A 24317-nucleotide genomic window follows, 5' to 3' on the forward strand; every position below is an offset into this window, starting at 1 on the left:
GGTATAAATTTAGATGTTTCTCTTTTTCGTATAATTTTTTCTTCTCTCCTAGTCTTTTTGTACTTGTGTACCTCAGCCATGTTCTTCATGTCCTGAAAAAAATGTTCTTTTTGACTTTTTTTTTTTTTTTTTTTTTGCTTTGGGGTAGGTGTCAACACCTGAGTGACTGACCTCTTTATTTCCTCTATTATTTATTTATTTACTTTAATCAATGCATACCATGCTAGGTTTTCATTGGCATGACTGACATGACAGTGTCATTAAATTTGACTTCTCCAGAGTCCTGTATGTTACTGCACCTTTGGACGGTGTGCTTCTGTTCTGATGTTTTATCAAATGAAAGCTCCTTTTCTTCTGTCATTCTGTTCTCCTGATGTGCAAAGGAATTCAAATAAATATATTGTGTTCCAGGGATCAGCCCATTATACGAAGTGATTTGGAGCATTTACAGTCCATGCAAGAATGTTTGTGTGGAAACTATTTTGTTCCTCCACGTAAATGAGGGTCATAGCGACAGTGCTTAGCGTGGCACTGAGGAACGAGTAATTAAAAAAGACTTTAACTGGCCCAGGAAAGACATGGATGCACCCTGTACCCCTCTGCACCCTGTGGCAGGGAGAGGCTTTTCCAGGGGATGATACAAGGCCCAGCTGAAGTCAGTTGTGGACATCCCCCTTCCTGTCTATTTCTTCCGATCTGGGTGATGCTCCTCAGTGTCTGAGGAGTCAGTGACTGTTACCAGATGGCATGGATGCGGGTTGGTGTATCAGTCACTTTGATGGAGGGCATTTGTCTCCTGTTACGTGAATCAGAGGGAATTTGGCATTTGTGGCTGCTTCAGGATAACAGTATTAAAGTGGAGATCCATTCACCTCTTTTCTGTAGATGGTAATCATAGAAACAGATTTTACTTTAGCATGGGCATCTCCCAGCTGTTACCCTACAGGTTTCTGTGCTTGTGCCGTCTCTAGCACTGTATGCCAGTAGTTGCTGGGCACACGTCATAAACACATCCAGACATGGGCAGTTGTGCAAGCTGCATGCATTGGTTTATGGAGCTGGGGGTCTCACCAACGTGTGTCACATCAAGCTTCAGGTGCTGCCACTGCCTCCAGGATGGTGTTTGAGATTTATGGTGAGCCCTGCGTTACTCCCAAGGAGCCTGAGAGATGATCCTCCTCCTCAGGACATGGAGGGGCAGGGGCATCTGATCTAAATCCTCCATGTTAGTTAAAAATAGAGCAGCGTTACTTTGCTGGAATACTGTGATGTGAATTTATTCCTGAAGCTGAAATTTGGCTGAGTGGCATGGATAAAGGGCCTGGCTGGAACTGGCTTTACTCTTGCAGATGTCTTTACAAGTTGTGAACAGTATTTTCCATGTATCATACAGTATTTTCCATGTTGTAGTCTATAAATTGTTCCATAATAAGTAGAGCTTCAGATTACAAGAATCCAGATTATATTCTTCGTTATTTTACTTGAAAATCTTATGGCAGATGGCATCAGAACTTCTGTGAGATGTTCACAGTGGTCTATGGCCTAGAAAGTTTGGAAGCCACTACTGTATCTTTTATTACAAAAAAATAAATTATATAGAGTATTTCATACTTGGACTTTGTTTCTCATCCAGCTAAAAAAATATTGCAGTGTGCTTCAGAATAAATAATTCAATGCACTTTTAAAATTCTGCAGGAATGGCTACAAGTGTGTTTAGGAAGCCTATGATACTTAAAAATAGAGGAATTCTGATTCCCACAGGAACAGAAATATGAATCCTATTATATATATGTCTCATTGTAACTGATATCTGTAGAGCAGCATTGCTTTTTCTTTGTTGTTCTAAAATATCAGTATGGTTTTCCATTAAACGCAGCAATGATTTGTTTTTTTCAGAAACACTTTTATTAGGTTAAAAATCAAAACAAGCAGAAAAAGCCTTTCTTCACTGTAATTGGAGGACTGAAAACTGAAGAATCCAGAAATTAAGGTGACTGCTCTGCAGGCTTGTTGCTTGAAGTAATCTTCACCATTTTGTAACAAAACGAATGCTTATTGGTATGTAGTAAAAAGCATCCTGTTGTGCAGCCATGGCCTGTATATCTTTTTGGCACATGAAACTGCCTGGACTGAGGTGCAGACTTACAAGTTTCATCATCTTGGAGGCTGATTGGGGCTGGCATTAAGTTTTCTTTTTGATGAGACGTCTTCAAATGGCATCATCTTTATCATTCCTAATCCATCGGTTGAGTGTTACAGCACATTAAAGATGTAGTGGAAGTGTTTTGCTCTTTGTAAGTGAATTTAGAGTGCAGCTGTTTGTTTATTTATAGAGATGCTCACTGGGGCAGTGAGTCAAAATGTATTAGATGTGGCAAGGACGAGTGCTGCCACATGCAGACCCCCTCGTGTAGAGTGGATCTTCAGTGCTGCTTTGTTTGTGAGGGTAAGGAAATGAGCATTACGTATTCATTATCTTAATAATTGTGTATGCATGACTGACAGGCATAATACATGACAACATTGTGGAAAAACAGGATATAGTACAGACCTTCCTGATCAGAAACCTAATATAAGTGCCAGTCTCCTGTGAAGAGAAACTTAATCTTGCCCTCAACACTAAATGTACGGAGAATGAAGCGGTGTGAGATTTAAAGTCTGTCAAGTGATTGAAGAAATGCTGGGGTCTCTGTTGAAACCACGTGTGTGACTTCTGTCCTGCATGCCATGCTGAGAAATACAAGAAAGTGCTTTTAAAGGAGCATAGCTCCATTTTTCTTTGTCCAATTAGAAACTAGTATTTTCTGGGCACTACATGTTACCAAATTTGACTTTATTCTTAGTGTGAGCTGTCCTGATGTGAGGACAGAGTGAAGTTCATGCCAGATGGCAAGGTCACTTCAATTCCTTTCTGCCTTCTTTGTAATGCAGTATCATTCAGATACACTGATAAATTGCGGGTAACTATTAAATATTTTTTGACTTCTGCATGATGACACAATACTCATTTTTTGGAGTGCACTTACTTAAAGAACTTCTTGTCCCTACAGTAGATAGAAGCATAGGTACTTACCATATGGTTACATGAAATTTCTCTTCTGTTAGTAATAATAATCAATCATGTCAAATACCATAAAATACTTCATTTTTTCTTAGTCTGCACCAAAGGAATAAATGTACATGAAATTGTAACATCTTCGATATGCCAGTGTTTTTTTTTTTCAAGATTTAGATATTTTTTTCTATTTGTTCATGTATATGCTGGTGAAGAACTGACATCAAAAAGGAGAGATGGTTGATGATTCTTTATTTTATTTAAATTTTGACATCCCTGGCTTTTATGTATGCAGAAATGAAGTAGTGTTTCTAATCCAAGACATGTACTCAGCGCAGTTTGGTGATCAATATAGTGAAACTGGTTTACCAATTTTAAATTTCTTATCTTGACGTAGCAATATTTGTGAATGGATAAAAGGGGAATAAATATTAATGCAACCAACAAGGCATCTGTTTTTCCTCAGTATTGCCCTGTCTGCAGTTGTGCTGGAATTGACAGGAGCTAACAGAGCATCTATGGACAATTCCGGAAGGAGTCGTAGTGCCTGACTGAAGGGAGCCATTTTGTTACTGTCACCTGTGTTTCAATAACTCCTCCAAGACCTGGCAGCCATCGATGCTGCTGCCAAAAGTGGCCCTGCCCTGACCCACGTGCCAGCACACGTCTCAATGCAGCCGAAATGCTGATAACCTTACATGATATGCTTACTTCTAATCCAGACCCATTTCCCAGCCCCGTTTCCTGAGCAACCACACGGACGCTCGGCCTGTGTGGGGTGCCTATCGATGGTCTGGCCAGACAAGCCACTGGCAAGGTTGGGGAGCTGCTGCATGACCCAACACATGTACTTAGCGGTCCTTGCGTGCATTTTCTTGCCACATCTGATACAATCTACTGAAAAAAAAATTACTTTCTTGCTTAGAAAGTAATTGCAATATGAGCATTTCAGGAGTAATACAATGGTATGGAAAAGTGTGTCTATGTAATACCTGTTTTAATGTGTACATGTGGTGTGTTCTAGTCCAAGGAGGCAAAATCCATGTAGGCTGAGGGGTGTTTTTGTTTTACTGAGGATAGTCTCTTCAGGCAACAGAAAAAAAGAAAAAGCCAAAAGCTACCTGTAGTGGGCAGCTCAGAGCAGGAACCCAACTTGGCCACACCAAATGTCTGTGTGAGGGAGCCTGATTCTGTCCATTGCCTACCGAGGGAGCCTAAACTGAATCTGCTCCATACAGTTGGCTTTTGGGAAAACCTCCTGGCTTTCAAACCCTGGTGGTAGATGGTTAATGTGCCCTGCTGACAGTAAATTAGTTACTGGGTGGGTATCATCTGCTTCTTCCAGTCAGAGCAGAAGTAATGCCAGTGGTAAGAAGTGGTAGGGGTTAATCCTTCAGGTGAGCACCTGATTTAAAAGGTCTACCATTTATTAGTGTAATATCTAGTTTTGTCAAGCTGTGGCCTTTTGATTAGTAAGGATGTTTTTGTTAGACTGGTGAGTTATCATTTTAGTCAGTATTTCTCTTCTTGCTCTTATTTTGTATTTTTCTGCACTGCACTAAGGAGATTAACTTGAGAGGTCTATTCTCAATCTGCCAGCCAAGTCTCCTTCTGACTAGCAATACAAATATAAATGCTACTGATATGTTGTTTTCTTTTTAATTCCTTGTATCAATTTGGCTGCTAGTTTGCATGCTGTGTAAACTCAAACTCCTTCTGCATATCTTGTATGTGTGAAACATGCTACAAATTAGTCAATTAATTGTGGCCAGCATTTGTAGGCTACCAGAGGTTCATTTGAACTTTTTAAAAGCATTTCATGTACTGTAGAAGTCAAACTGCAACTGAAACATTTGTGCACATCTGTGGTTTGTTAAGGTTACACGCTGTTGATGGCATCTCTTGAATAAAAGCTAGCTACGCTGGGAGGCTTAATGTGCAGAAAATGTCAATGTGTACTTTTTTCCCCTCTATGTGTGATGGGTTGAATGTGCAAGGTGGAGGAAGAAGGAAGGGGTAGTAGGAAAGGGCACTAGAAACACTTTCACAATTTAGCTCCCCACACTCTGGAATTAACAGAGCTATGTGATTATAAAGATCTCCAACAAAAATCCTCTTTGCTGTCTAAAATGGTTTGTTTGTCTTCCTAAGACACAAAACCTCTAATGAGGTGACTTAGTGAGAGTGTTTTGTTGGTCTCTTTGAGAGGATTTAGAATCACCAGTACGTATCTGCCTGGGATTTCATGGACAGAAATGTATGGGAATGTACAGGAAATCAGAAGACTTCAACTTGCAGCAAATGTGGTGGAGAGCAGCCTCTGAATGAAGGGCAGCAAGTCTGGCACATCCTAAATAAATGAGATGCTTTCAAAATAACAATATCAGAAAAAAGATCATTTTCCTTTATAAATAATATTGAAGAATATACTGTATTTATAAATTATTGTTGAAGATATAGTTCAGAAACAAAAGAAATCTTACATCATCACAAGAACAGAAATATTTAAGTGTCGTAGTGTATATTGAATAGAATTTGTATAAAATTGCAGCTTTTACCTTTTTTTTTTCATGGTGAATGCATAGCAGGTAAGATTCCCACTTAAATCAATAAAACTATTTTTTTTTCCAATTAGAAAGCCATTGATGCAAAACACTACTTTTGTTTGTATGTGTTTTTGTTCTAGTTGTTCTCCAACATTAAAGATGTTGAAAGCTTCCAGTTGTTTGAGCAAGGTCATCGCACTGCTCACAAGCAAGAGTGTCACACCATGGAGGCTGTGAGGCTGGTGGAGTTCAATCTGAAGCAAGTGCTCACAAAGCTCATGACTCACATCTTTGGTGATGGTAGGTTCTTGCACCTTTTTTCCTGGCCTTCTGGTGGCTGTAGGCATCCATACTTTTGAGAGAGATTTTGCTGCATAACAAAAATGGGAGACTTAAGGAGGGGTGACGTTGACAGCTGGTATTCTGAAATAGTCGTATGTGTTTGTAATTTTGGGAGTCCTCATCCATATTCTTTATTTACATTTTTGTCTTAAGTTTTGTCTAAGAGTTCCATTCAAGTGTCTTTTAATTTTTGATTGGTCTTTCAGCTGTAGTCTGCATTTTATGTTTTTTTTTTTTTAATACTATTATATGTGCACTTTATAAAATTATCGAACACAGCCCAACACGCCACACGCTCGTCTCTTGATTTTCCTGAATACTGGTGTGCACAACACTGTGAGCCAAGTGTTGGTGAAGAGATTTTAGTTACGCCAGTGTGTCAAGGTAACATAGCAGGCATGAATACAGACACATGTCTGATCCAACTACAGGCTCTCATCTGCTAGCACGGAGATTGGCAGGTGGAGGTGTACATATATGCATGTGTTGCTTTGGTATATATGACCGCAGAGTGCCCTCACCTCTTCCCTCACATGAATAAATAAAACTTCGCAGCTGAGGGGAGACAGTGTTTGCTAAGTTTGCACCAAGATGAAAAATAATTGTTGTTTGGTACTTAGAGTGGACTGAGAAAGGGTAATGAATGTCTGTGTATAAGAGTGAAATATCTTCTCCTCAGAAATACCTGCTTTTGGTTTCAATAGCTGCTGAATTTATAAATGGCCTGAGTTAAAATTGCTGCCCTAATGCTATTTCCTGGCGAAGAGGCTGCTCTTCTGAACTGATTCATTTTTCTGTTGAGGAAATATTGGATAGCATTAGAATGCATGGAGAATGCTGGCTACTTTCAAAGCTCTTTTAAGATGCCCACTGAATTTAGAGCAGTAGTTCCAAGAGTGGATTGATGATGGTAACAAGTCCTGTCTATGACTCTTTGAATATTATTCTGATATTCTAAAGGAGAATTTACAGCAAGAGAAACTTTTAACAGCTTTTGTTTTATCCTGCCTGGACAGAAATTTTTTAGGTTCCCGAGCTCAGTTTTTCCTGTGGTTGTAGTTAACAGCATGTGTATTTGACTTAACAGCAGCCTTTTGAAACATATAAAATTAGGATCAAAGCGAGCAATTGGAAAAATGGTATTTTTAGATGAACCTCAGATGCTAAGGATGTTGTTGAAACAAGCAATTCTTAGGCATTATTAGTTATATTTGAAACTGTAGTGACATCCTTCTCTAGCTGTTGACAGATGCAGCACTTTAAGCTTTAGTATGTCGGCTATTATTACTTTTTCCAGAGCCCACATGATAGCTAGGAAGACATTAAAAAAATTATACAGACTGAAAGTAGATGCCTTCCTCTTACTGTAGGGATTTTCTATGTCTATATCCACAACATTTTTCCTGAAACACAAAGACAAGATATATAATGATTTAAATATGATTGTCTCTTTTTTTGCCCCACACCCACCCCCCTTGTAAATGTGATGCTATCTCTCCTTCATTTTCTTGATCTTGTAAGCTGTCAATAAAAACAGGGAAGTAATATTCAAAGAAGCAAACTTCATGCCAGGCACTAGACATACAAGATGAGTGCAATGCAAGTGACCTGAGGCACACATACTTAAATTTATATTTTGACACCTGTCGTCTTTAAATTTTTTTTCACTTTACTTTTAATTAATTTTGTGTCTCGTCTCTCTGATACATCCCATAAAGTCTCATTAATTTGTATGTGTCCAATTCGTATCATTGGTCCCTCACTCAGCCCTCCTCTGCTATTGGTGGTTTGCCATTTCTTTGTAGTAGCTTCTTGATGTAGAGGTTTGGGGGCTGACTTCACTTGTGAAGACCAAAGTAAAAAAGGCCCTGAGTATCTCAGCCTTTTCTTCTTGTACTTCTGCTCGTTATTGACTTACGTACAGAAGGTTCTTTGTTATTTGTGACATCCCAAACCAGTTTGAGCTCCAGCTGGGCTTTTGCCTTTCTAGCAGCATCTGTGCATGCCCAAGTAGTATTTGTTTGCATTTTCTGGGAGTCTGTCCCTTTTTCCATCTCTCATATGCTTTTTATTTGCATTTGGGCTCACTACATAGCTTACTGTTTAGCCAGGCTATTTTCATGTTTTGACAGCTTTTTTTTATTTTTAATTTTATTGTGCTACTCGTCCTCCTCATGCCCCTTGAGATCTTAAACTCTGCAATCTTACAAACACTGTAGTCAAGGGTGCTTTTGACAGTAATGTCTCTGACCAAGTCGTCTTTATTTATAAGGAGTAAGTCCAGGTTACTTGCCTGTTATTAAATAAATGTATTGTATTATCTTCCCCAGGTATACTGGTTTCCAAGGACTCATTTCCAAACCAATTCCCATTCTTCTTTTTGCTTACACTTTCAATCTTTATCCCCTTTTGATCTTTATCCCTTTTGAATTATTTTTAGTGTTTGCTGCAAATTCTAGTTGTCTTATAACAAACACACATAACTAGCGAGCCATTGCTCTCATTTTTTATCCCATTAGGGAAGTCCCTGTTTTTACAACAAATTTTTTCATAATGAGGGGTGTGAAAATCCCCATAAAATTTAAACAAACAAAAAAACCCTCCCAAATCTCTGTCTAGAAACGTACCAGCCTTTCTATTGCTACAGTTGTAGAAACAAGATTTTACCTGTTGGGATATACAGAAAGAGGAAGGCGTGGCCTTTAAAACATTGGACACATGTTCCTGTTAATGTATTGCTTGTTTGGGTCTTCAGGAAGCGCACACTCGTGTGTGAAGAGGCATGCACTGATTTGCTCTTCCACTGAGGAAACGCCAACGTGGAGTTGGAAAGGGCTCGCAAGTACTGCAGCTCACCAGCAGTCTCGGGTGCAAGCTGCTGTGCTTTGCATGTCTCCCGTGACAACACAAGTGTCTCACAGAGGGCAGTGGCTCACACCTGGCCAGGTGGAACACGCTACACCCAGGTGTATTTGGGGTGTTTCCAGGTGGTTGAAAAGTGCTTCTCAGACTTTCATCCCATTTCTTCTAAGATGACAGCCTTAATGAATGTAGCTCTTATCCTGCTGGGGGAACTACAGGAACTGAGCAGTGGGGATTTTGGAACGCAAAGAGATTTGTGGTGAGGGTCAGCTGCCTTGTCAAGTTAAGTTGCAAAGGCTTTTGAGCTCAAAGCTGATCATACAGATTTCTCATGTGTTGGTTGAAAGCCTGTCCCTAAATATATTCATTTTGTCTTGTAGTATTTTCATTAGATTCTCCTCAATATAGCTTTCTTTTTCTGGTTCACTATTGTCATATTTACCTAACAAATTTCTAGGAACCTGTAAGAGAAGGTAGGAAGATGAGTAATGCTGTATTTCAATTAACATTTCTGCTATTGTTAGTTGTCATCTAACAGCCACTGAATGTCATTTAAATCAAACACATTGCTCTCTTTCTTTTTAACCCTTGTACTCATATCTCTGTAGAGTGCATTGACGCTGATAATTTACATCGACAATTTTTATTAGCTGAATTAGAGGTGTGGGCTACTTAGCGGTTGACCTCTCTGGTGGCCACGACTCAATGCCTTCTGTTCTCCCTAGCCTCCCTCTTGCACAGCTTTCCTCTCTCTCCCACAGACTCCTTCTCTAAATATAATCCTCACAGCAACAAAGAGAATTTCTGGTCAGCAAAGACCATCTGGGTCTCTGGGTTTGTTGCTTCTACACCATGGTGTAGCAATAGACTGCTTTGATGTATTGGTTGCTTTCTTTTCTTTTTTAGTGCCTTTGGTCAAGCCTTCTTCATCATGAGACTCAATTAGACTAGCACTGACAGATACTTGTTTAGTTTAATATCTGATAAGACCATTGCTTCTGAGTGCAAGTTAGGACCAATTTCCTACCTGGATTCACTACTTAGAAATAACAATAACTATTAAATCTTTCCTTCCTCATTGGAGATGCGATACTTAGGTTGCTAACATACATGTGCCCACTGGAAGGACTCCCATGGACATCGTGAGGCTGAGCTAATATAAATAATCCCTTGTAACTAGTGAAATTACTGATTTTGTATCCAGTGATCAGACACTGTTTAGATTCTGCATTGTGCTCTCTTAAGTGCACCCCTGGGTTTTAGGTCAGATACGCATCTCTTGGCCTCCTGAAATGTCTAGAAAAGATAATTTTTTGCCAGGACAGCCATAGGCTTTATGTGAAGAAATACATTAGGCCTAATCAAGTAAATTATCTAGTACTACAGAAAGCATGATCTTCAGAATCCTTTAAGTCTTTAGTGTTTTAATTTTCTGGGTGTGAGCAATGTCCTTTAATCCTTGGGAATATGCTGAGTACCAAGACAATGTTTTGTCTAAATAATAAACATAACCATTTATTCTGTGATTCTCTATGGAGAGGCTTGATCTTGCTGAAGGCTGAGTGCCCTCTGCTTTTTAGTAAAGTCTTCCAGAAGCAGAAGTCTTGAAGAAGACTTTGCAGAGGTGTTCCTGGGTGTCCTGGCTACTGGACAGATAAAATTACTGTGTCACATGGGGTTAACTTTTAATTTAGAGAGCAGAACGAAGGTGAGAGTTATTTCTTCCTTGTGAATTTGTTTTATTCTTTTTTGCATATTTACATTTAAAATGAGTGTCCCTTAAGAAAAGTACTTAGAAGTCTTAAAACTCAAAAAAACCCACCAAAAGACAAACAACCCACTTTAAATTTTAAAAGATGAAAAAAATAATTAAGAATGAAAAGCAGATAGTTTCTTTTTTTCCTGAGCTTCGTTTTAAAGTAATTAGATGATTAAAAAGAAACCACAGTTTCTGAACATCAAACTACTTGAAATTCCATGACATTCTTGCTGCAGTTGCAAATTTTGCAATCTAAATGAAAATATTTTGTGTGTTTTTGCTCCACAGTGAATGCAGAATTGTACAGCCCTAGGATTAAAAATGCATTTGTACAAAGATTGGGAAATTGGAAACTGTTTTCCGCATATCATACTGTTGTATACACATGACTTTTTTCCACCTATGTAATTTTTTTTATCATTATGTACACAAAAACACTGTACGGTGATTGCTGTATAGGTCATAGTATAGTTGTAAGTGGTATAATTGCTAATACTTCCAATTTTTTGAATTCTGGGTGTAAAATTATCAAAGCACTTCTTTATAACATATAAACTTACTGAGGTTGAATTTTAAGAGAGAGAAGAAAATTTAGAAGTACCAATGTGTTTGTTTTGAAATCTACCACTCCATTTGAAAGTTCTTTTTTGGATGTAATGTACCTTGTAACTGTCAGGTCTTTTAGGTTTGGCTGTACATACATACTTTTGTTGTAACTTACTGTTTCTATAGCCACATCTAATGTTTCAGAAATGATCAAAGAAAATCTAATTCTCGAGGCTACAGCAAATGTTTTGATTTGAAGAACTCTCAATATAAATTATGGGTTTTCACATTAAGTTCCTTTTATGAAACAAAGCCCCCAAACCAAACCAGGGGTGTTAACAGTTGCCATCACCCAAACAACCTTTGCTCTGCCCTTTGTTTTCAGAATTGGGCCTCTCTGATTGTTAATGAGCCTACTGCTGGTTAGAATTTGGCTTAGCTGAAGGGAAGGATGGTCTTGGGGTTAAGGCATTGTGCAGAGGATTAGCAGTTCAATTCTCTTCTGAATTTTTATGGTTCATGTTTTCGAAACCTTTTTTTTCCTGGCACCTAATGGCTAGAGAAAAATCTTTAGCAACAGATTGCTTGTATAAATGATTACAGGAACTAAAACCCGTCAAATATAATGAAGGCCTTGACTACAGCCCTGCATTTGGCAGTGCTGTAGACCTTGCCCTCTTCTGGCTCTGCTGCTCTGCAATGTCAGGTGGTTCCCATCTCTCCTCAGTGGGACTTGAGATGTGGGGAGGAGAGAGAATTAGCAAGTGTCGCTGCACTCTTGCACTTCACATCCACACAAAGTTTAAAGCTGGTCTCTTGGGAGCTCCACAGGTCCAGAGTTCTCTGTGTGTGTTTGCATGTGGCATACCTAAATAATGCTGTACATCTCTCTCTGCCTGTGTATATATTCATATAATTTTGTGTATAGACATATATTTTTAACATCTATATTTAAACATACACAGAAAGAATATCTCTATATTTTAAATAGGTTCTGATGAAAAAAAATTGCTTGCCTAGCTGATAAGCAAAATGCAATGGAAAATTTAAGACTTAGTTTTTTCTGTGAGGAGCAGTTAGTCATTTCCTGGTGCAGAGAATAACAAAATTACTGACTTTCCAATGATCTTGGCTCATTTTCATTCTATGCCAGGTGGCTGCTAGAGTTTGACAAATGATAGATTTGGTTTCAAAGGGTGCTTGAATTGCACAAAGTGTTTTTCATATTAGGGAAGACATGGTCATTTTTTTCCACAAGTTTTAAGATTTATTGCCTTGCACAAGTGTTGTAAATTAGTTTGTTTGCTATTTATTTTCTCTGGATTGCTGTAATTGGTGTCATTAGTTGAAGGGCAAGTTTTACAGATGGTTGGAGGGATGGCCTTTTATGCATACACCCTTTATATTTATTTATTTTTTACACTACTACAGGACTGCAAGTCAGATGGGTAGACTGTTCCTTCCCGTTTACTCACCCTTCCTTTGAGATGGAGATCAACTTCCAAGGAGAATGGCTGGAGGTCCTGGGCTGTGGGGTCATGGAGCAGCAGCTAGTTAACTCAGGTACTGAAACTCCTTTACTTCATTGACATCTCTATTAGCAAACACTTCCAGTGCAATCAGTTTCACAGCCTGAAATGCCCCCCTTTCTCCTGGTGAGTGCAGGCATCTCTGTTAGCAGCAGCTGCCACAGATAGTCCTCAGGTGGAAGGCAGACCTTCCATGCTGTGATTTGAGTGTAACAACTGAGTGAGCTGGAGCCTGCAAACAGAAAGTTTGTCTTTCATTTTCTGCGATAAGGAGACAGACGGATCTCAGCTTTAAAAGAGAAACTGATGAATTAGGTTGTGCATTTTTCTGACTTCCAAGAGAAGTCAAGTGCACGCACAGTTATGATTTTAAGGTATCGTGAGCAAACACCATCCTGTAGTATTTGAAATATGAGAGTGTTCCTGTATCTCTAAAGTGTAGAAAAAGGAAAGTGACTTCAATCATCATATTGCTAGTTAGTTGCTGGGTAAATGGTAGGTTGCTTTTTGGTTCTGATTTTTTTCTTTTACCCTCAGCTTTGTTAGTATGAGGTTGTAAATTTCGTTAAGATCCACATGATTTAAATTGGAATTATTACAGTAAAATGTCACATGACGATTTGCTTTCTAAAATTTATATATGAGTACAAGGAAGGAGAGGAGATTTTTTTTTTCTGATTATTTTCACAGTGAGAATTTAACATGCTTGTCTTTTTAGTGGCAATAGGCAATTCTGCTTAAGCACAGGGCAGTGCTCAGACCTCCATCATTCAGTGTCTTTCAGTACTAGTTATTAGGTGTGGGAGCCTTTTGGAATATGATCCATTTAATTCTCACAGGCACGCTTTCATATAGCTATAGAACACTCAGTTGATTTCATTGTAGTTGGTTTGCAAAGCTATTGTGTTTTAATGTGCTCTAAATACTTTCTTTTGAAGTCTAAGTATGATACCTATAAATGGCCCCAGTTATTTGGCATTGCTTTATTTTCTTCAAAGCTTGCATATATCTTAATGCGATCATTTTACTTTAATAGAGATGAATCCTTTTCCAGAGTTTCTCACCAATGGGTTAATGCTTTATGCTAATGTACTTTATCAGGCTATTGTGTTCACTGTGTGGTAAATATAACACAGGTTCTGATCAGCCTCAGAAGTGAAAGACTGCTGTGTAATATTATTTTGATCAGATGTAATATGCTAATGGCCAGACTTTCTTCTTGAAAAGCTTTTATGCTGCTCAGTTCTTATGTTTAGGTTCTTTTAATGTGTGTGAGGAGAGCTAAACTATGGCCCCAAAACAATTACTGAATGTGTGTGTGTGTGTGTGTATGAATGAATGTACATGAAATGCCAACAGGCAGGTTTCTACAGCAGTCAAAATTTTCAATTTAATCTGTCTCAGCTCTTTCTCAGCTCTCTGAATTACTGTCTTCAACATTATATCCCTTCTGCACCAAAACTCTCCTATTTATTGTAATTCTAATCTTCCAAGAAAACAAGAATTTATTAATTCAAGTCTAGCTTTTGAACACTTTGTGAATTTGTATTATTAATTGGAAACAAAAACAAACAAAAAAAAAAACAAAAGGAGAGGTTCTTTTCCTTTATTAGCAAGATATTTTTAGAGGGTTGAAACTGTTGAAGAAGTGCCAATCATTTTTCACTTCATTTAGGAGTTTCACTTTATGCAGCCATGCTTTTGTTTTTCAGCTCCCTCTGGTAATTGCAAAAATACCTGCTTACAGAATCTGAATCTAATGTATTTTTTGAAGCATTGGGATCTGTTTACTTGTAGTGAGGAAGAAGTGTGGTCATAATTTGTGTTAGCTAACAATTAGCTTATTTGATTTAAAGTAGCACTGCAGACAAGGTAGTTCACATTTTCAGACAAGTAAGGAGTCAAACACAAGCCCTCCCTGCCTACTACTGCTCAGAGCATTCTTTTCTTTAATCCTCTTTCACAACAATTTAAAACCCCAGTAGGTTCCTGGCATGCCAAACTGCATCTTTTTATGGTGAAGCCAGGTTTGCACTAACCCATAGTTGCTTTTTTGTGCATGTTTGTTTGTGTGGTGTGGCAGCAATCTGCCTTTGCCCAAAACTGAAAATGCAGAAGTCCAGAAAGAAGATTTTCTTTTCCACAGAATGAAGGTGAACATTTTTTTTCCTATCTCCTTCATCTTTTTTTTTCCCCTCACTATTAGGACTTGAGTATCCTCTAAAACTATCTTGAACAGAAGTGTTTTCTTAATACATATCTGCTACCTTTAGAATGTCTCTAATGCTTCTAGTATCCGCAATCAATAGGTATTAACTATTACTCTGGTCCCATCTTTGAAACACCAAAGATTTGGTTTTAAAGCCTTCAGTTTTAAACCAGTTCAGATCAGCAAGGAATAAGATCTTTATCAAACTAGGGAAGGAGGCCTGGCACTTCCAAAGAGCTCCGTCCTTTCACTTTTTCTTCCAGGTACTGTCTGTTCACCTTTATAGGAGGCAGCGCTATTTTCAGTCAATAGAGATTTCCAAACAAAAAACTCTAAGGTGGACTACTTGGAAGGAATACAGTAATATAGGTCTGTAATATATTTATAGAAAAACACTAGCTTCCCCCCAACACACACACCCTATTTGCTCACTGATAACAGAATTCCTTAACTACAGATGCATATCACATTGCCTAACATGAAGTATCTATCTTCAGTGCTCTGACTCACCCTACAGGTATATTTCCCTTGACCAGGGAGTAAATGCTGGTGCCTACACCTCCCTGCTCTGTATCTTTCCATTGTCAGGTGTCTAGAATAGGCACTGCAAATTGCCTCTTCCCATCTCAATCTCTTCATGGGCTCTACGAGAAAACACCTCAGTAGGACTGAATGAAAGAGAAGCATTACTCATTTTTGGCTGGATAAATTTGTGCTGAAAGAGTATTTCACTCTTGGTGTGCCAGTTTACCAGGTAAATGCAGAAAGATCTTTTTATGGCGTGCTGCAAAGCTTGGTGATAAAAAAAAAAACTGGAGAATAAACTGATGAATTTGCAGAAATTTTATTTTTTTTGTGATCTGTATCATTTCTAGTATCTTGCAGGTTTGGATTTTTGTTTTATGATTTTTTGGGGTTTTTGCTTGATATTGACTATTACAGTGCACGCTTCTGAGATCTGATGTTTGTTGGCAAGCATTGTTTTTCCTTCCATAAGAAAATATTTTCCTAAGGGAAGGGAAGATAGCTTTTTGCCTTCAAAATCCTCAAATCCTTTTTTTGTATGTGTTACTGCCCGTTGATGTAAGACTGGTTTGTAAGGCAATCAGAAGCAATCACTCAAAGCAGAAGCTGCATGTGTCTGGTGACTGATGGTGGCTGTAACTTAAACAGCCAGCATAGATGATTTATGTATTTATTTTTCAGTTTTGTTTTGTTTCTTAGCTATCTATGATAGCAGAAGAACTGATTATGCCTTATGGATGGATTAAAAGACAAGGACCCTGCCACAGCAGGGCCAAGATATTCGGCCTTGAATAGCTGTGTCTTTATGCTGGCTGAAGGTGATATCACAGTGGCAGATCCTTCAGTGACATCTTCCTTCGTGAAATTACTTCTCTGTAGTTCCTTAGCAATCACCCTCCTCGTGCAACAAATCTTGATGGTATTGACAGATCCTATTAAGATTTTTAGTCTAGACTGAAGAATGCCATTGTTGCTTTAATGCCCCGTGGAATTGAGATTGGCATTACATTTGTTAGATTGCTGCTTTCTAAAAGAGATTATTTTGTTGAAGTTTCTGATGCCTTCATATGTTTGGGAAGGAACCCTTCTTTGATTTCACTTTAAAATTGAATGTGATTCAGACATTTAGTATGTGTAAATAGAAACGTATTTGTTATAGGGAAAAACTGGTCAATCAGTTCAAATGTATTGATAGTACTCTGCTGCATCACCTGTCTTTCTGCTATGCTCTTTTTTCCTTCTGAGGTCTGCAAAGAGACTCTGTAGGCTTCTCCTTCTCCCCTGCTCCCTCCGCATGCTTCTTAATAAGCTAGATTTCCAGTTTCTGACGTAGATCTCCACAGCGTAGATGTAGTAAAGAACCCAAATATGGCAGGCAGCAAACCAGCACTTTTTTTTTTTTGTGGCAACTTGTTGCTTTATATTTTGTGGGTTTCCACAGTGCTTTATCTCACCTTTAAGTTTGTATGTTAAACCAGTTTAGGATTTGCCCAGGAGGGTTAGCCAGCCTCATTCTTAGTCATTCACTAGGCAGTGGGGATGATCCACTCTTCTGAACCATTCAGATTTTATGTGTTAACAGTGAGTAAGGTTTCTGTTGTCTTGGTGTGTGGATGAGCAAATAAAAGCTGGTAGGCAGTGTAAATACCATTTGCATTAAAGCCAGTCCAGCTACTGAGTATTTTTAATACGAGTTGTTTGTATTTGGGTATGTCTTTTCTGACCAAATGGAGAATATGGTGATATTTACTATTTCTAACAGTGATATTTGCTATTTTTAAAAGAAAAGTAAAACATTCACCCTATGACTGTTTTATATAATTGTGGAAAAAATATGCACTTACTGCAAAGATGCACAGGATTGTAACAAATGATGTTACATGTTCCCCTAAGGCTGACAGCGCTAAACTAGAGCAGCTATTTACTGTAATGTGAACATAGGAGATCTCTATTATAATCTAATATTCAATAAGTATAAAATCTAACTTATTGTACTGTTTAATTTTTCATTTTTATGTGCACTTTTTTCATCTTAAACTGCACCTGACTACGTAACTTTAATAGGAATGTTTTATATGCATTTTAATGTAAAGAAAAATAGTTTTTAGTCTGGATAACACTGGAAAAATACAGAAACTTTACAGTATAGTAGCAAGTATTCTCAGTTTTAGGTCCATGAAGAGATGAAGAAATTCTATGGTACAGTAGAACTGACGTCAGTTAACATCACGTAAGGTATTTATTTCTGTGCTTCAGGAATTTGTTACCCAAGATTCACAAAGATTGTGTTCATTGGTGGGTGCTGAAGTTCCCAGGTCTGTATGGAGTTATATGATTAAAACCTTTGAATATAGGATGCTGCTTACTCAGAGGCGGTGATCATAGTGTTGCTTAGTACCTGTGAAATTGGAAGCAGTTAGGGTGTGATCCTTTGCTGATTGAAATCAATGGCAATGTTCTCCGTGCTCACTATTGCAGAATACGTTAGCTTGGGACAGAAGCATGAAAATTGGACTACTGAAGTTTACCCTCAAACGAAGAAACAAAAAATCTCCCATTCATTTAAAAAAAAGGGAGGGGGGAGACGGACACAATAGACAATTCCATATTTTTTTTTGTAAGACTCTTCTTGATGTATTTGAGTTTCTGATGTACTGCAGGAAAATAACCTAAGGATGGCACATCAGACCTAAGGTGGGTACATGACTGTATCCTGACTCTTACAGTAGCACAGACAGGTGCCTCAAGAGCGGAACATGACGTAGATATGCTGATTCACACTTGCAGCTCTCGGTTTCCTGAGCTGAAAACAGGACCTTTGTTTTTAGCTGTCATTGTGGAATTTTCTGTCATTTGATTTTGAAGTGCTGGGTGGTCTGAAGCACTCTGTAAAGCAGTTGCTCACCTCTGGGTGGGTGTTCAGGTTGTTTTTTCGTTTCCCAAGATGATAAATCATGAGGGCAGCTGTATTTAGGCTACCTGCAGGAAGAGTTGGTGAGACTTTCTTGCTGTGTATAGGCTTTTTCTTCCTTACCCATCAGAAAATAACACTGATACACACTTAAGAAACTCCCCCCTCCCTTTTTCTTTCTTTTCCTTTTTTAAATTGTCAGCTTGAAGTTGAATGTAATAGGCAATGGTGTAGAGGTTCGGCAGTGTATTTCAGTTTTCCAGCATGACTAGCAGGAGATCATCATGGCTTTAGCGAGGAACTGAGCAGGCACTGGGCCTTCGGAAAGACTCTGAAGGAAACTTTAACAGTTTGCATACAGTTACAGCTTTAAAAGTTTCTGGCTACTCTTGGTCTTGAAACTGAGCATCATATCCTGAATTTATAACAAAGGTGTTTTTTTTCTGATATTTCTCGTTAATTTTGTATGCACTTTTCATGAAGAAGAAATTGTCAACCTTGTCAAAACATCTTCATGAATACTGTTGAACACAAAGAAGGGAGTTTGTTGTGATTTCTGCAAATCCTTGCTTTTGTTTTAAAAGGTGGAAGTTTATTTTTCATGAGTGTACTCTTTGGTGAAGCCCGATTCTCGAAGTGTAATTTTTTTTGCCATTTAGAAGCCTTTTTACAGATCAGTGGCAAGACTTATTTCCAAAATTTAAATAGCACTTGGCCCAGGGCTGCCACCTTCACCCAAATACAAGACTTGACAAGGAGAACTTCCCTGGCTGCAATGCTGCAGTAAAAAAAAATCTTTAATCGTTTATTGAAGATCCTCAAAATTGCTGCCTGAAGCAAAACAACAATTTTAAGTTTTTAACCTGTCCACTCATTTTTGCCGTTTTGTTTTGTTTTGTTTTCCAAAAGGATTATCAGATTTGGACAATTCTTTGTGGGCCGTAAATTAGTAGTTAACAAAAAAAATTATGTTCATATTACCTTGCAGACATAGGGGGGAGTTTGTTTTTAAATTTATGAATATATTCTTAAATCAAATTTTAGTTATGGGTGAGTTAGGTTCATGTATCAATCAGCAGGGGGTGTTTTGAGGACGGGGAAATTTAATATCTTTCATCTAGCAATTTTTTCCTGTTCAGCTCTTGCCTGGTAAATTACATTAAAATGTTGGAGCAGATGGTGCATGTGGCTTAAATAGTATGCAGACCCATGTTCTATCTATGCTAACAGCTCTCTGTGGGGACCTTGAAATAGTTAAAGCTGCATGTGTGTATATGGGTATAGTGTATAAGGGTAAATATAATGCATTTAAAATACGTTCCTGCAATGCTTCAAGGTGAAATTAAAGTTATAGAGGTTTATTGGTGTCTTGAGCAGCTGGGGCCTACCCAGAACACAGGATAAAAGCAAGGATAGGGTCTGATGGGTGGGCTAGTCCTTCCCACACAGTACATCCAAAGCAAACCCTGCACAGCAGACTTAAATCACAGTTCTCCATTGCAAACCTTTCAGTGTTTGAAATCTGTTCTTTTTAGGTCACTGCCTGTCTCCTATGCAACCACATCACTGCAGCAGCACCCTGACGTCTCCCAGTCTTTCCTGTACTTATTCTCCCAAGACCATTATGAGACAGGGAAGTTTCGTCATCCCTGTTTTATGGACTAGAACTGAAGTACACGGGAGGCTGACACACACCCAGGCATGCTGCAGGCACAGGTGTTAGCAGCCTCTGCGAGAGAGTTAGCTTTCCTACACTCTGCTCATACACTCTGTAGAGAAAGGAGGTCTTCCACTGTGCTTTGAAGGCATGACTCAGCCTTCTTTTCTGGATCATTCTGCCGAGCAGCCTCTTTCTGGGACTGGCTGCAGGGGGAGCCTCCTCTCCTAATTTAGGCAGGTACCTGAAGGTAACGTGAATACCCCACAAAGAGGCAGTGTTTCAGATTAAATGAAATTAATGGGAAATTAGGAAGCATCTGTGTTTGGGTGACTTCCCAAGGGTCTCAGAAGTTGTCTGTTGCAGAAAGAGGAGTTGAATCCAAGCTGTAGGTTTATATCTCAACTTCTGAGTCACCTTTGTCTCAGCTTATCCTAGTGATTACATCTGCACATACATAAATACAGGTAAACGTGTGTGTATGTATGCACACAAATAGAGACAAAAGACAAGTGACCAAATAAATACAAAATGAGACAAATTTGGCCTATTACAATTTTTTTTGTGGTCCCCTCTACCCCCCCAGGTGTAAACAGGAAAACAGATTGTCACAGCTGGCTAATTCCAGAGATGCTCCACTGAGCTGGCAGCCCCTGAGACCTTGCTTTAGCCAGTCAGATATGGAGCTGGTGTGGAATTGTGGGTTTTTAGAGAAAGATGTGATTGAATTTTTGTCTGTATTCTGCAGTATTTCATGCAGATACCCAGAAATGTATGTGCATGGCACATCTCAAGAAATGTGTGCCTAAGACAGTGCTGACCAGTTTTGAAGGGAACAAGTAATAGTGCAGAGGACCTGATTTTCCCTCCAAAATGTATGGTGATCCAGCCTTTATGTGTACAAGGAGAGGAACTCAGACTATAGTCACCTGGGTGGCTTTTAGGAATCCCTTTTGTGGTAAAAGCAGGGCCTAGACAAGATTGTCTAACACCTTGTCTAGCAGAACCTTAAAAATCTTAAGTGTTGGAGAATCCACCACAACCTTGGAGAGATTATTCCAATGATTGATTGTTCTCACAGTGAAAAATTTTCCTCTTAAGTGCAATCGCTATATCGCTGGTGCAGCTTGTACCCACTGCCCCTTATTTCTTCCATGTGATCCAGACTCTCAGGACTTTGCAGGTTCTAAGGAGTTTGCATTTTTGGATTGGGATCATTTTTGTACAGAAAATCTTTCTTCTCTCTTCTTTCTACTAGAAGAAGAAATCAAGGAGACTTTATTTCCCGCTTTGGTTAAGATTGCCTTTTGGATTTGATGTTGTTTTGGTTTCTTTTGAGATGCCTGGAAGGGAAGACTTGGTCTTGCCTCGATAAGTAAACTGAAACAGAAAAGAGTTGCACAGAGGTGGTGCTGCAGTTAACCAAAGTATATATTATTATTATTTTTATTTATTTCTCTTGTTCTGCTACCCAGGGCTACACCACCAGGTCTGATGTGTGTGCTGTATTATGAAGTTATACCTTGCTTCCACCTTCCCCTTTTTCTTGTAAAGATAACTTGCCTGTTGTCTCCTCCTTAATTTACAGCTCTATTTTTAAAGCTGTTTTTTCATCTAGTTTTTCATACAGAAGGAACCCATAAAATTTTTTGAAATGTTGCTTTCTCTGATTTTATTACCTTTGACAGACTCATTATGTATGTTAGAATTGGTGTTCTTCAAAAAGAATTAATATAAGCTTACTCCCAATCTGTATGTGTTTGTGTAGAATGAACAAATATAGTATTCCATTTTATGACAATTCTATTACACCTATTTCTGAGATGTGTGTTATTTATTTACAGGGATATTTTGTGGGGAAGCAAGTAGAGGATTGGATTTTGAAGTAAGTAGTTATTATGGAAGTTGGATGGCCATTTGAGTTTGTGGCTCCATATGATTTTGCCAGTTGAGTGTTAGAGTACTGCTGTCAATGGATTTAGAGGATAATTTCCCTTTCATGGTGCAAGACCACACTTTTAGTTGGAATTTATGTTTCTTATCTTCACAATTTGGAAAACTACTTTGTCTTCATGCTTCATTTTCTACTGCCTAAAAATGTCTGTGGAAAAGTGTTAACACAGTCTAACATTAATCTTGAAACCAGCGAGAGTGGTTATTTGATTGTCTGCTGCATGGTACTTTTTTCTGTCTAGCAATGAAAGCTACTGCCTAGCATTTGAGGCTGATTTTAGTCCATTTGCAATCTAAGAAAGAAAGAAAAAAAAGAGGTGGTAGAATGTGTAGCTGCATCTTCTAATGTTTATATTGCATTTGAAGCAGTTTGCCCGCATGTATGTATTGCCTCTCCTTCCCTTTATTTTTTTAATCAAAAGTAAATTAAAGGTTTAGTAATTCAGTATGATTTGTCTCCATGGGATCCAGCAGCAGGACTAGAGCACCACACACAAGAGAAGGCTAAATAATGATGGATGTAGTTTATTAAGCAGTTCCCAAGCAAAAGAAAGTGCTACTCTCAAAAACCTTGAAGAGCAACAGTTTATAGCACAGAGGAGGTGTTTCCCTTGGCTTTATTTATGCAAATGAAAATACTGCCAAATAATAGTATTGAATTACCACATGGTTATGTGATGAATGCTGAATGTTTTTAATCAGCCAGGAGTTAGTCCAATGAGCCTAATATAATTCTTCATCAGTCTAGGATACCCTGTGGGTTTTTTTGTTACGCTGTAATATTCATTTTTGCCATTCCCAGGACATTTATCAGGGCTACCCAACAGAGGGTGGAGAAGAAATTTTACAGGCATGTCACTAACTGTTCCTTACTCTGCTACATAAAGCTCAGCTGAGATAGTTTTAATTCAGCTGAGATTAGATCGAGCATTTCAGGAAGTATTTCTCTTTACTAGATCACAGACACTTGCTTTCTCTTTTCTGGAGGGAGAGATTTTTGTTAGGGTGTTGCTACTGTGCATCATTTGTTGTCTTTCAGATTTCTAGCTGGTGAGCAGAATGGATGAATGCAATTCTCCTGTGTGCCTGCTGGAGGCTGAAATACGTGCCTCTCCCCATCACCACTTTTTTTTTTTTTTTTAAGTATTAAGAAAATAGCAAACCAGTGAAGGTGTACAGATGCTCGGCCTTCCCACCTCTGTACCATTTGTCAAGGTCTTCATGTTGCTTGTATTGCGAAGAATATCTTAGCTTGAATTTGCTTGGGTTTCACCTTCAGATGCCCAGATTTGCTTTGCAGTTGATCATTCATAAACAGAAAATCTCTACGAGTAGTAGAGAAGATAAAACATACAGCACTTGATTAAGAAGGTGTTGTGAAGGAAGTGATTATGCTTTGAGGGATGATTGAGTTTCCAGAAGGAAGGAAGGAGTCTGGAACAGGTTTGGCACCTCCGTGCTGCTGGAGCATATCCGCAGCACAGCTATGGATTAGAGATAGCCCATTCAAGGCAGTGTACCAGCTAGTTATGAGTGGAGTTTGCTGCACCTGAAATGAATCAGGGAAAAATGCCAGCCTATATTAACACTTCTCTCCATGTAAATAACAGTGACAGATTACTAATAGATATTACAGCAGTCTTCTTTTTTTTTTTTCTCTGAACAGAACAGATGCCATAAATTTTGTAATCTGACTATGTAGTGAGCATCAGTAATAAGTTTGATCCTAAATGTTCTGATGTAGTCCCGCGAAACTTCTGTATGTAACAACAAATGCAGTTTAAGAGGTAACTGTGGAGGTAACCCGGTACCCATCTTATTTTGGGCCAAGTGGGGACAGAGGAGGGGAGAGATTCTGGGGCAGGGCCTGTTTCTTTGCTTGCTTTCAAAGGCCATTTAGATTATTTTAAAATCTTAGCTGAATGCTTGAAAGTCTTGGCAAGCTCAGTATTCTCTGGGTTTTATCAAGATAAATTAAAACACAACAAAGAAGAAACAAACAAAATTTCCCAACAAAAAGCCTGTAAGCTGGTAGCAACAGCTTTAGTCCTCTTCAGCTCCTCACCCTACAAAAAACAATAAAGTTTATCTCCTCTTTATCTTAAAATTGTGTGGAGACAGGAAAAAAAACCACAGCAGAATAGTGATTCTTTCAGCCTTGAGAATTGCTGCCCCTTCTTATTCTGAAGTGTGAGCTGCTCATTCTACAGTACTGGTTGTCTTTGTGCTACTGACAGATTGTCTCTGACATTGTCATTAGAGCTTTTCCTGTTTTTAAAAACAATAATTGAAGTGGATTTATTGAGTTTTCTTATAGAACAGTGATGGACGCAAAACAGCAGTGCTGACTGTAGTAGAAGAAAAGTTATTAGGATTCATTTAAATAAGGCAAGAGACTACAGTTAGGAGTTCATCTTTGACCA

At 38.5% G+C, this 24317-nt stretch overlaps 1 protein-coding gene across 16 annotated transcripts in view; it reads left to right on the forward strand.

Moving 5' to 3' along the window:
* The window catches only part of FARS2 (phenylalanyl-tRNA synthetase 2, mitochondrial), a 260594-nt gene that overhangs the window by 65690 nt on the left and 170587 nt on the right, over positions 1 to 24317 (forward strand). For all 16 annotated transcript variants that reach the window (XM_083826153.1, XM_083826161.1, XM_083826151.1 and 13 more), the window contains 2 exons: positions 5742 to 5901; positions 12542 to 12673. In XM_083826153.1, coding sequence (XP_083682279.1) covers positions 5742 to 5901; positions 12542 to 12673 — 292 coding nt within the window. The remainder of the gene's footprint in view (positions 1 to 5741; positions 5902 to 12541; positions 12674 to 24317) is intronic.

The sequence above is a fragment of the Anser anser genome (assembly GCF_964211835.1).
Source record: "Anser anser genome assembly, chromosome: 2".
Classification (NCBI taxonomy): Eukaryota; Metazoa; Chordata; class Aves; order Anseriformes; family Anatidae; genus Anser; species Anser anser.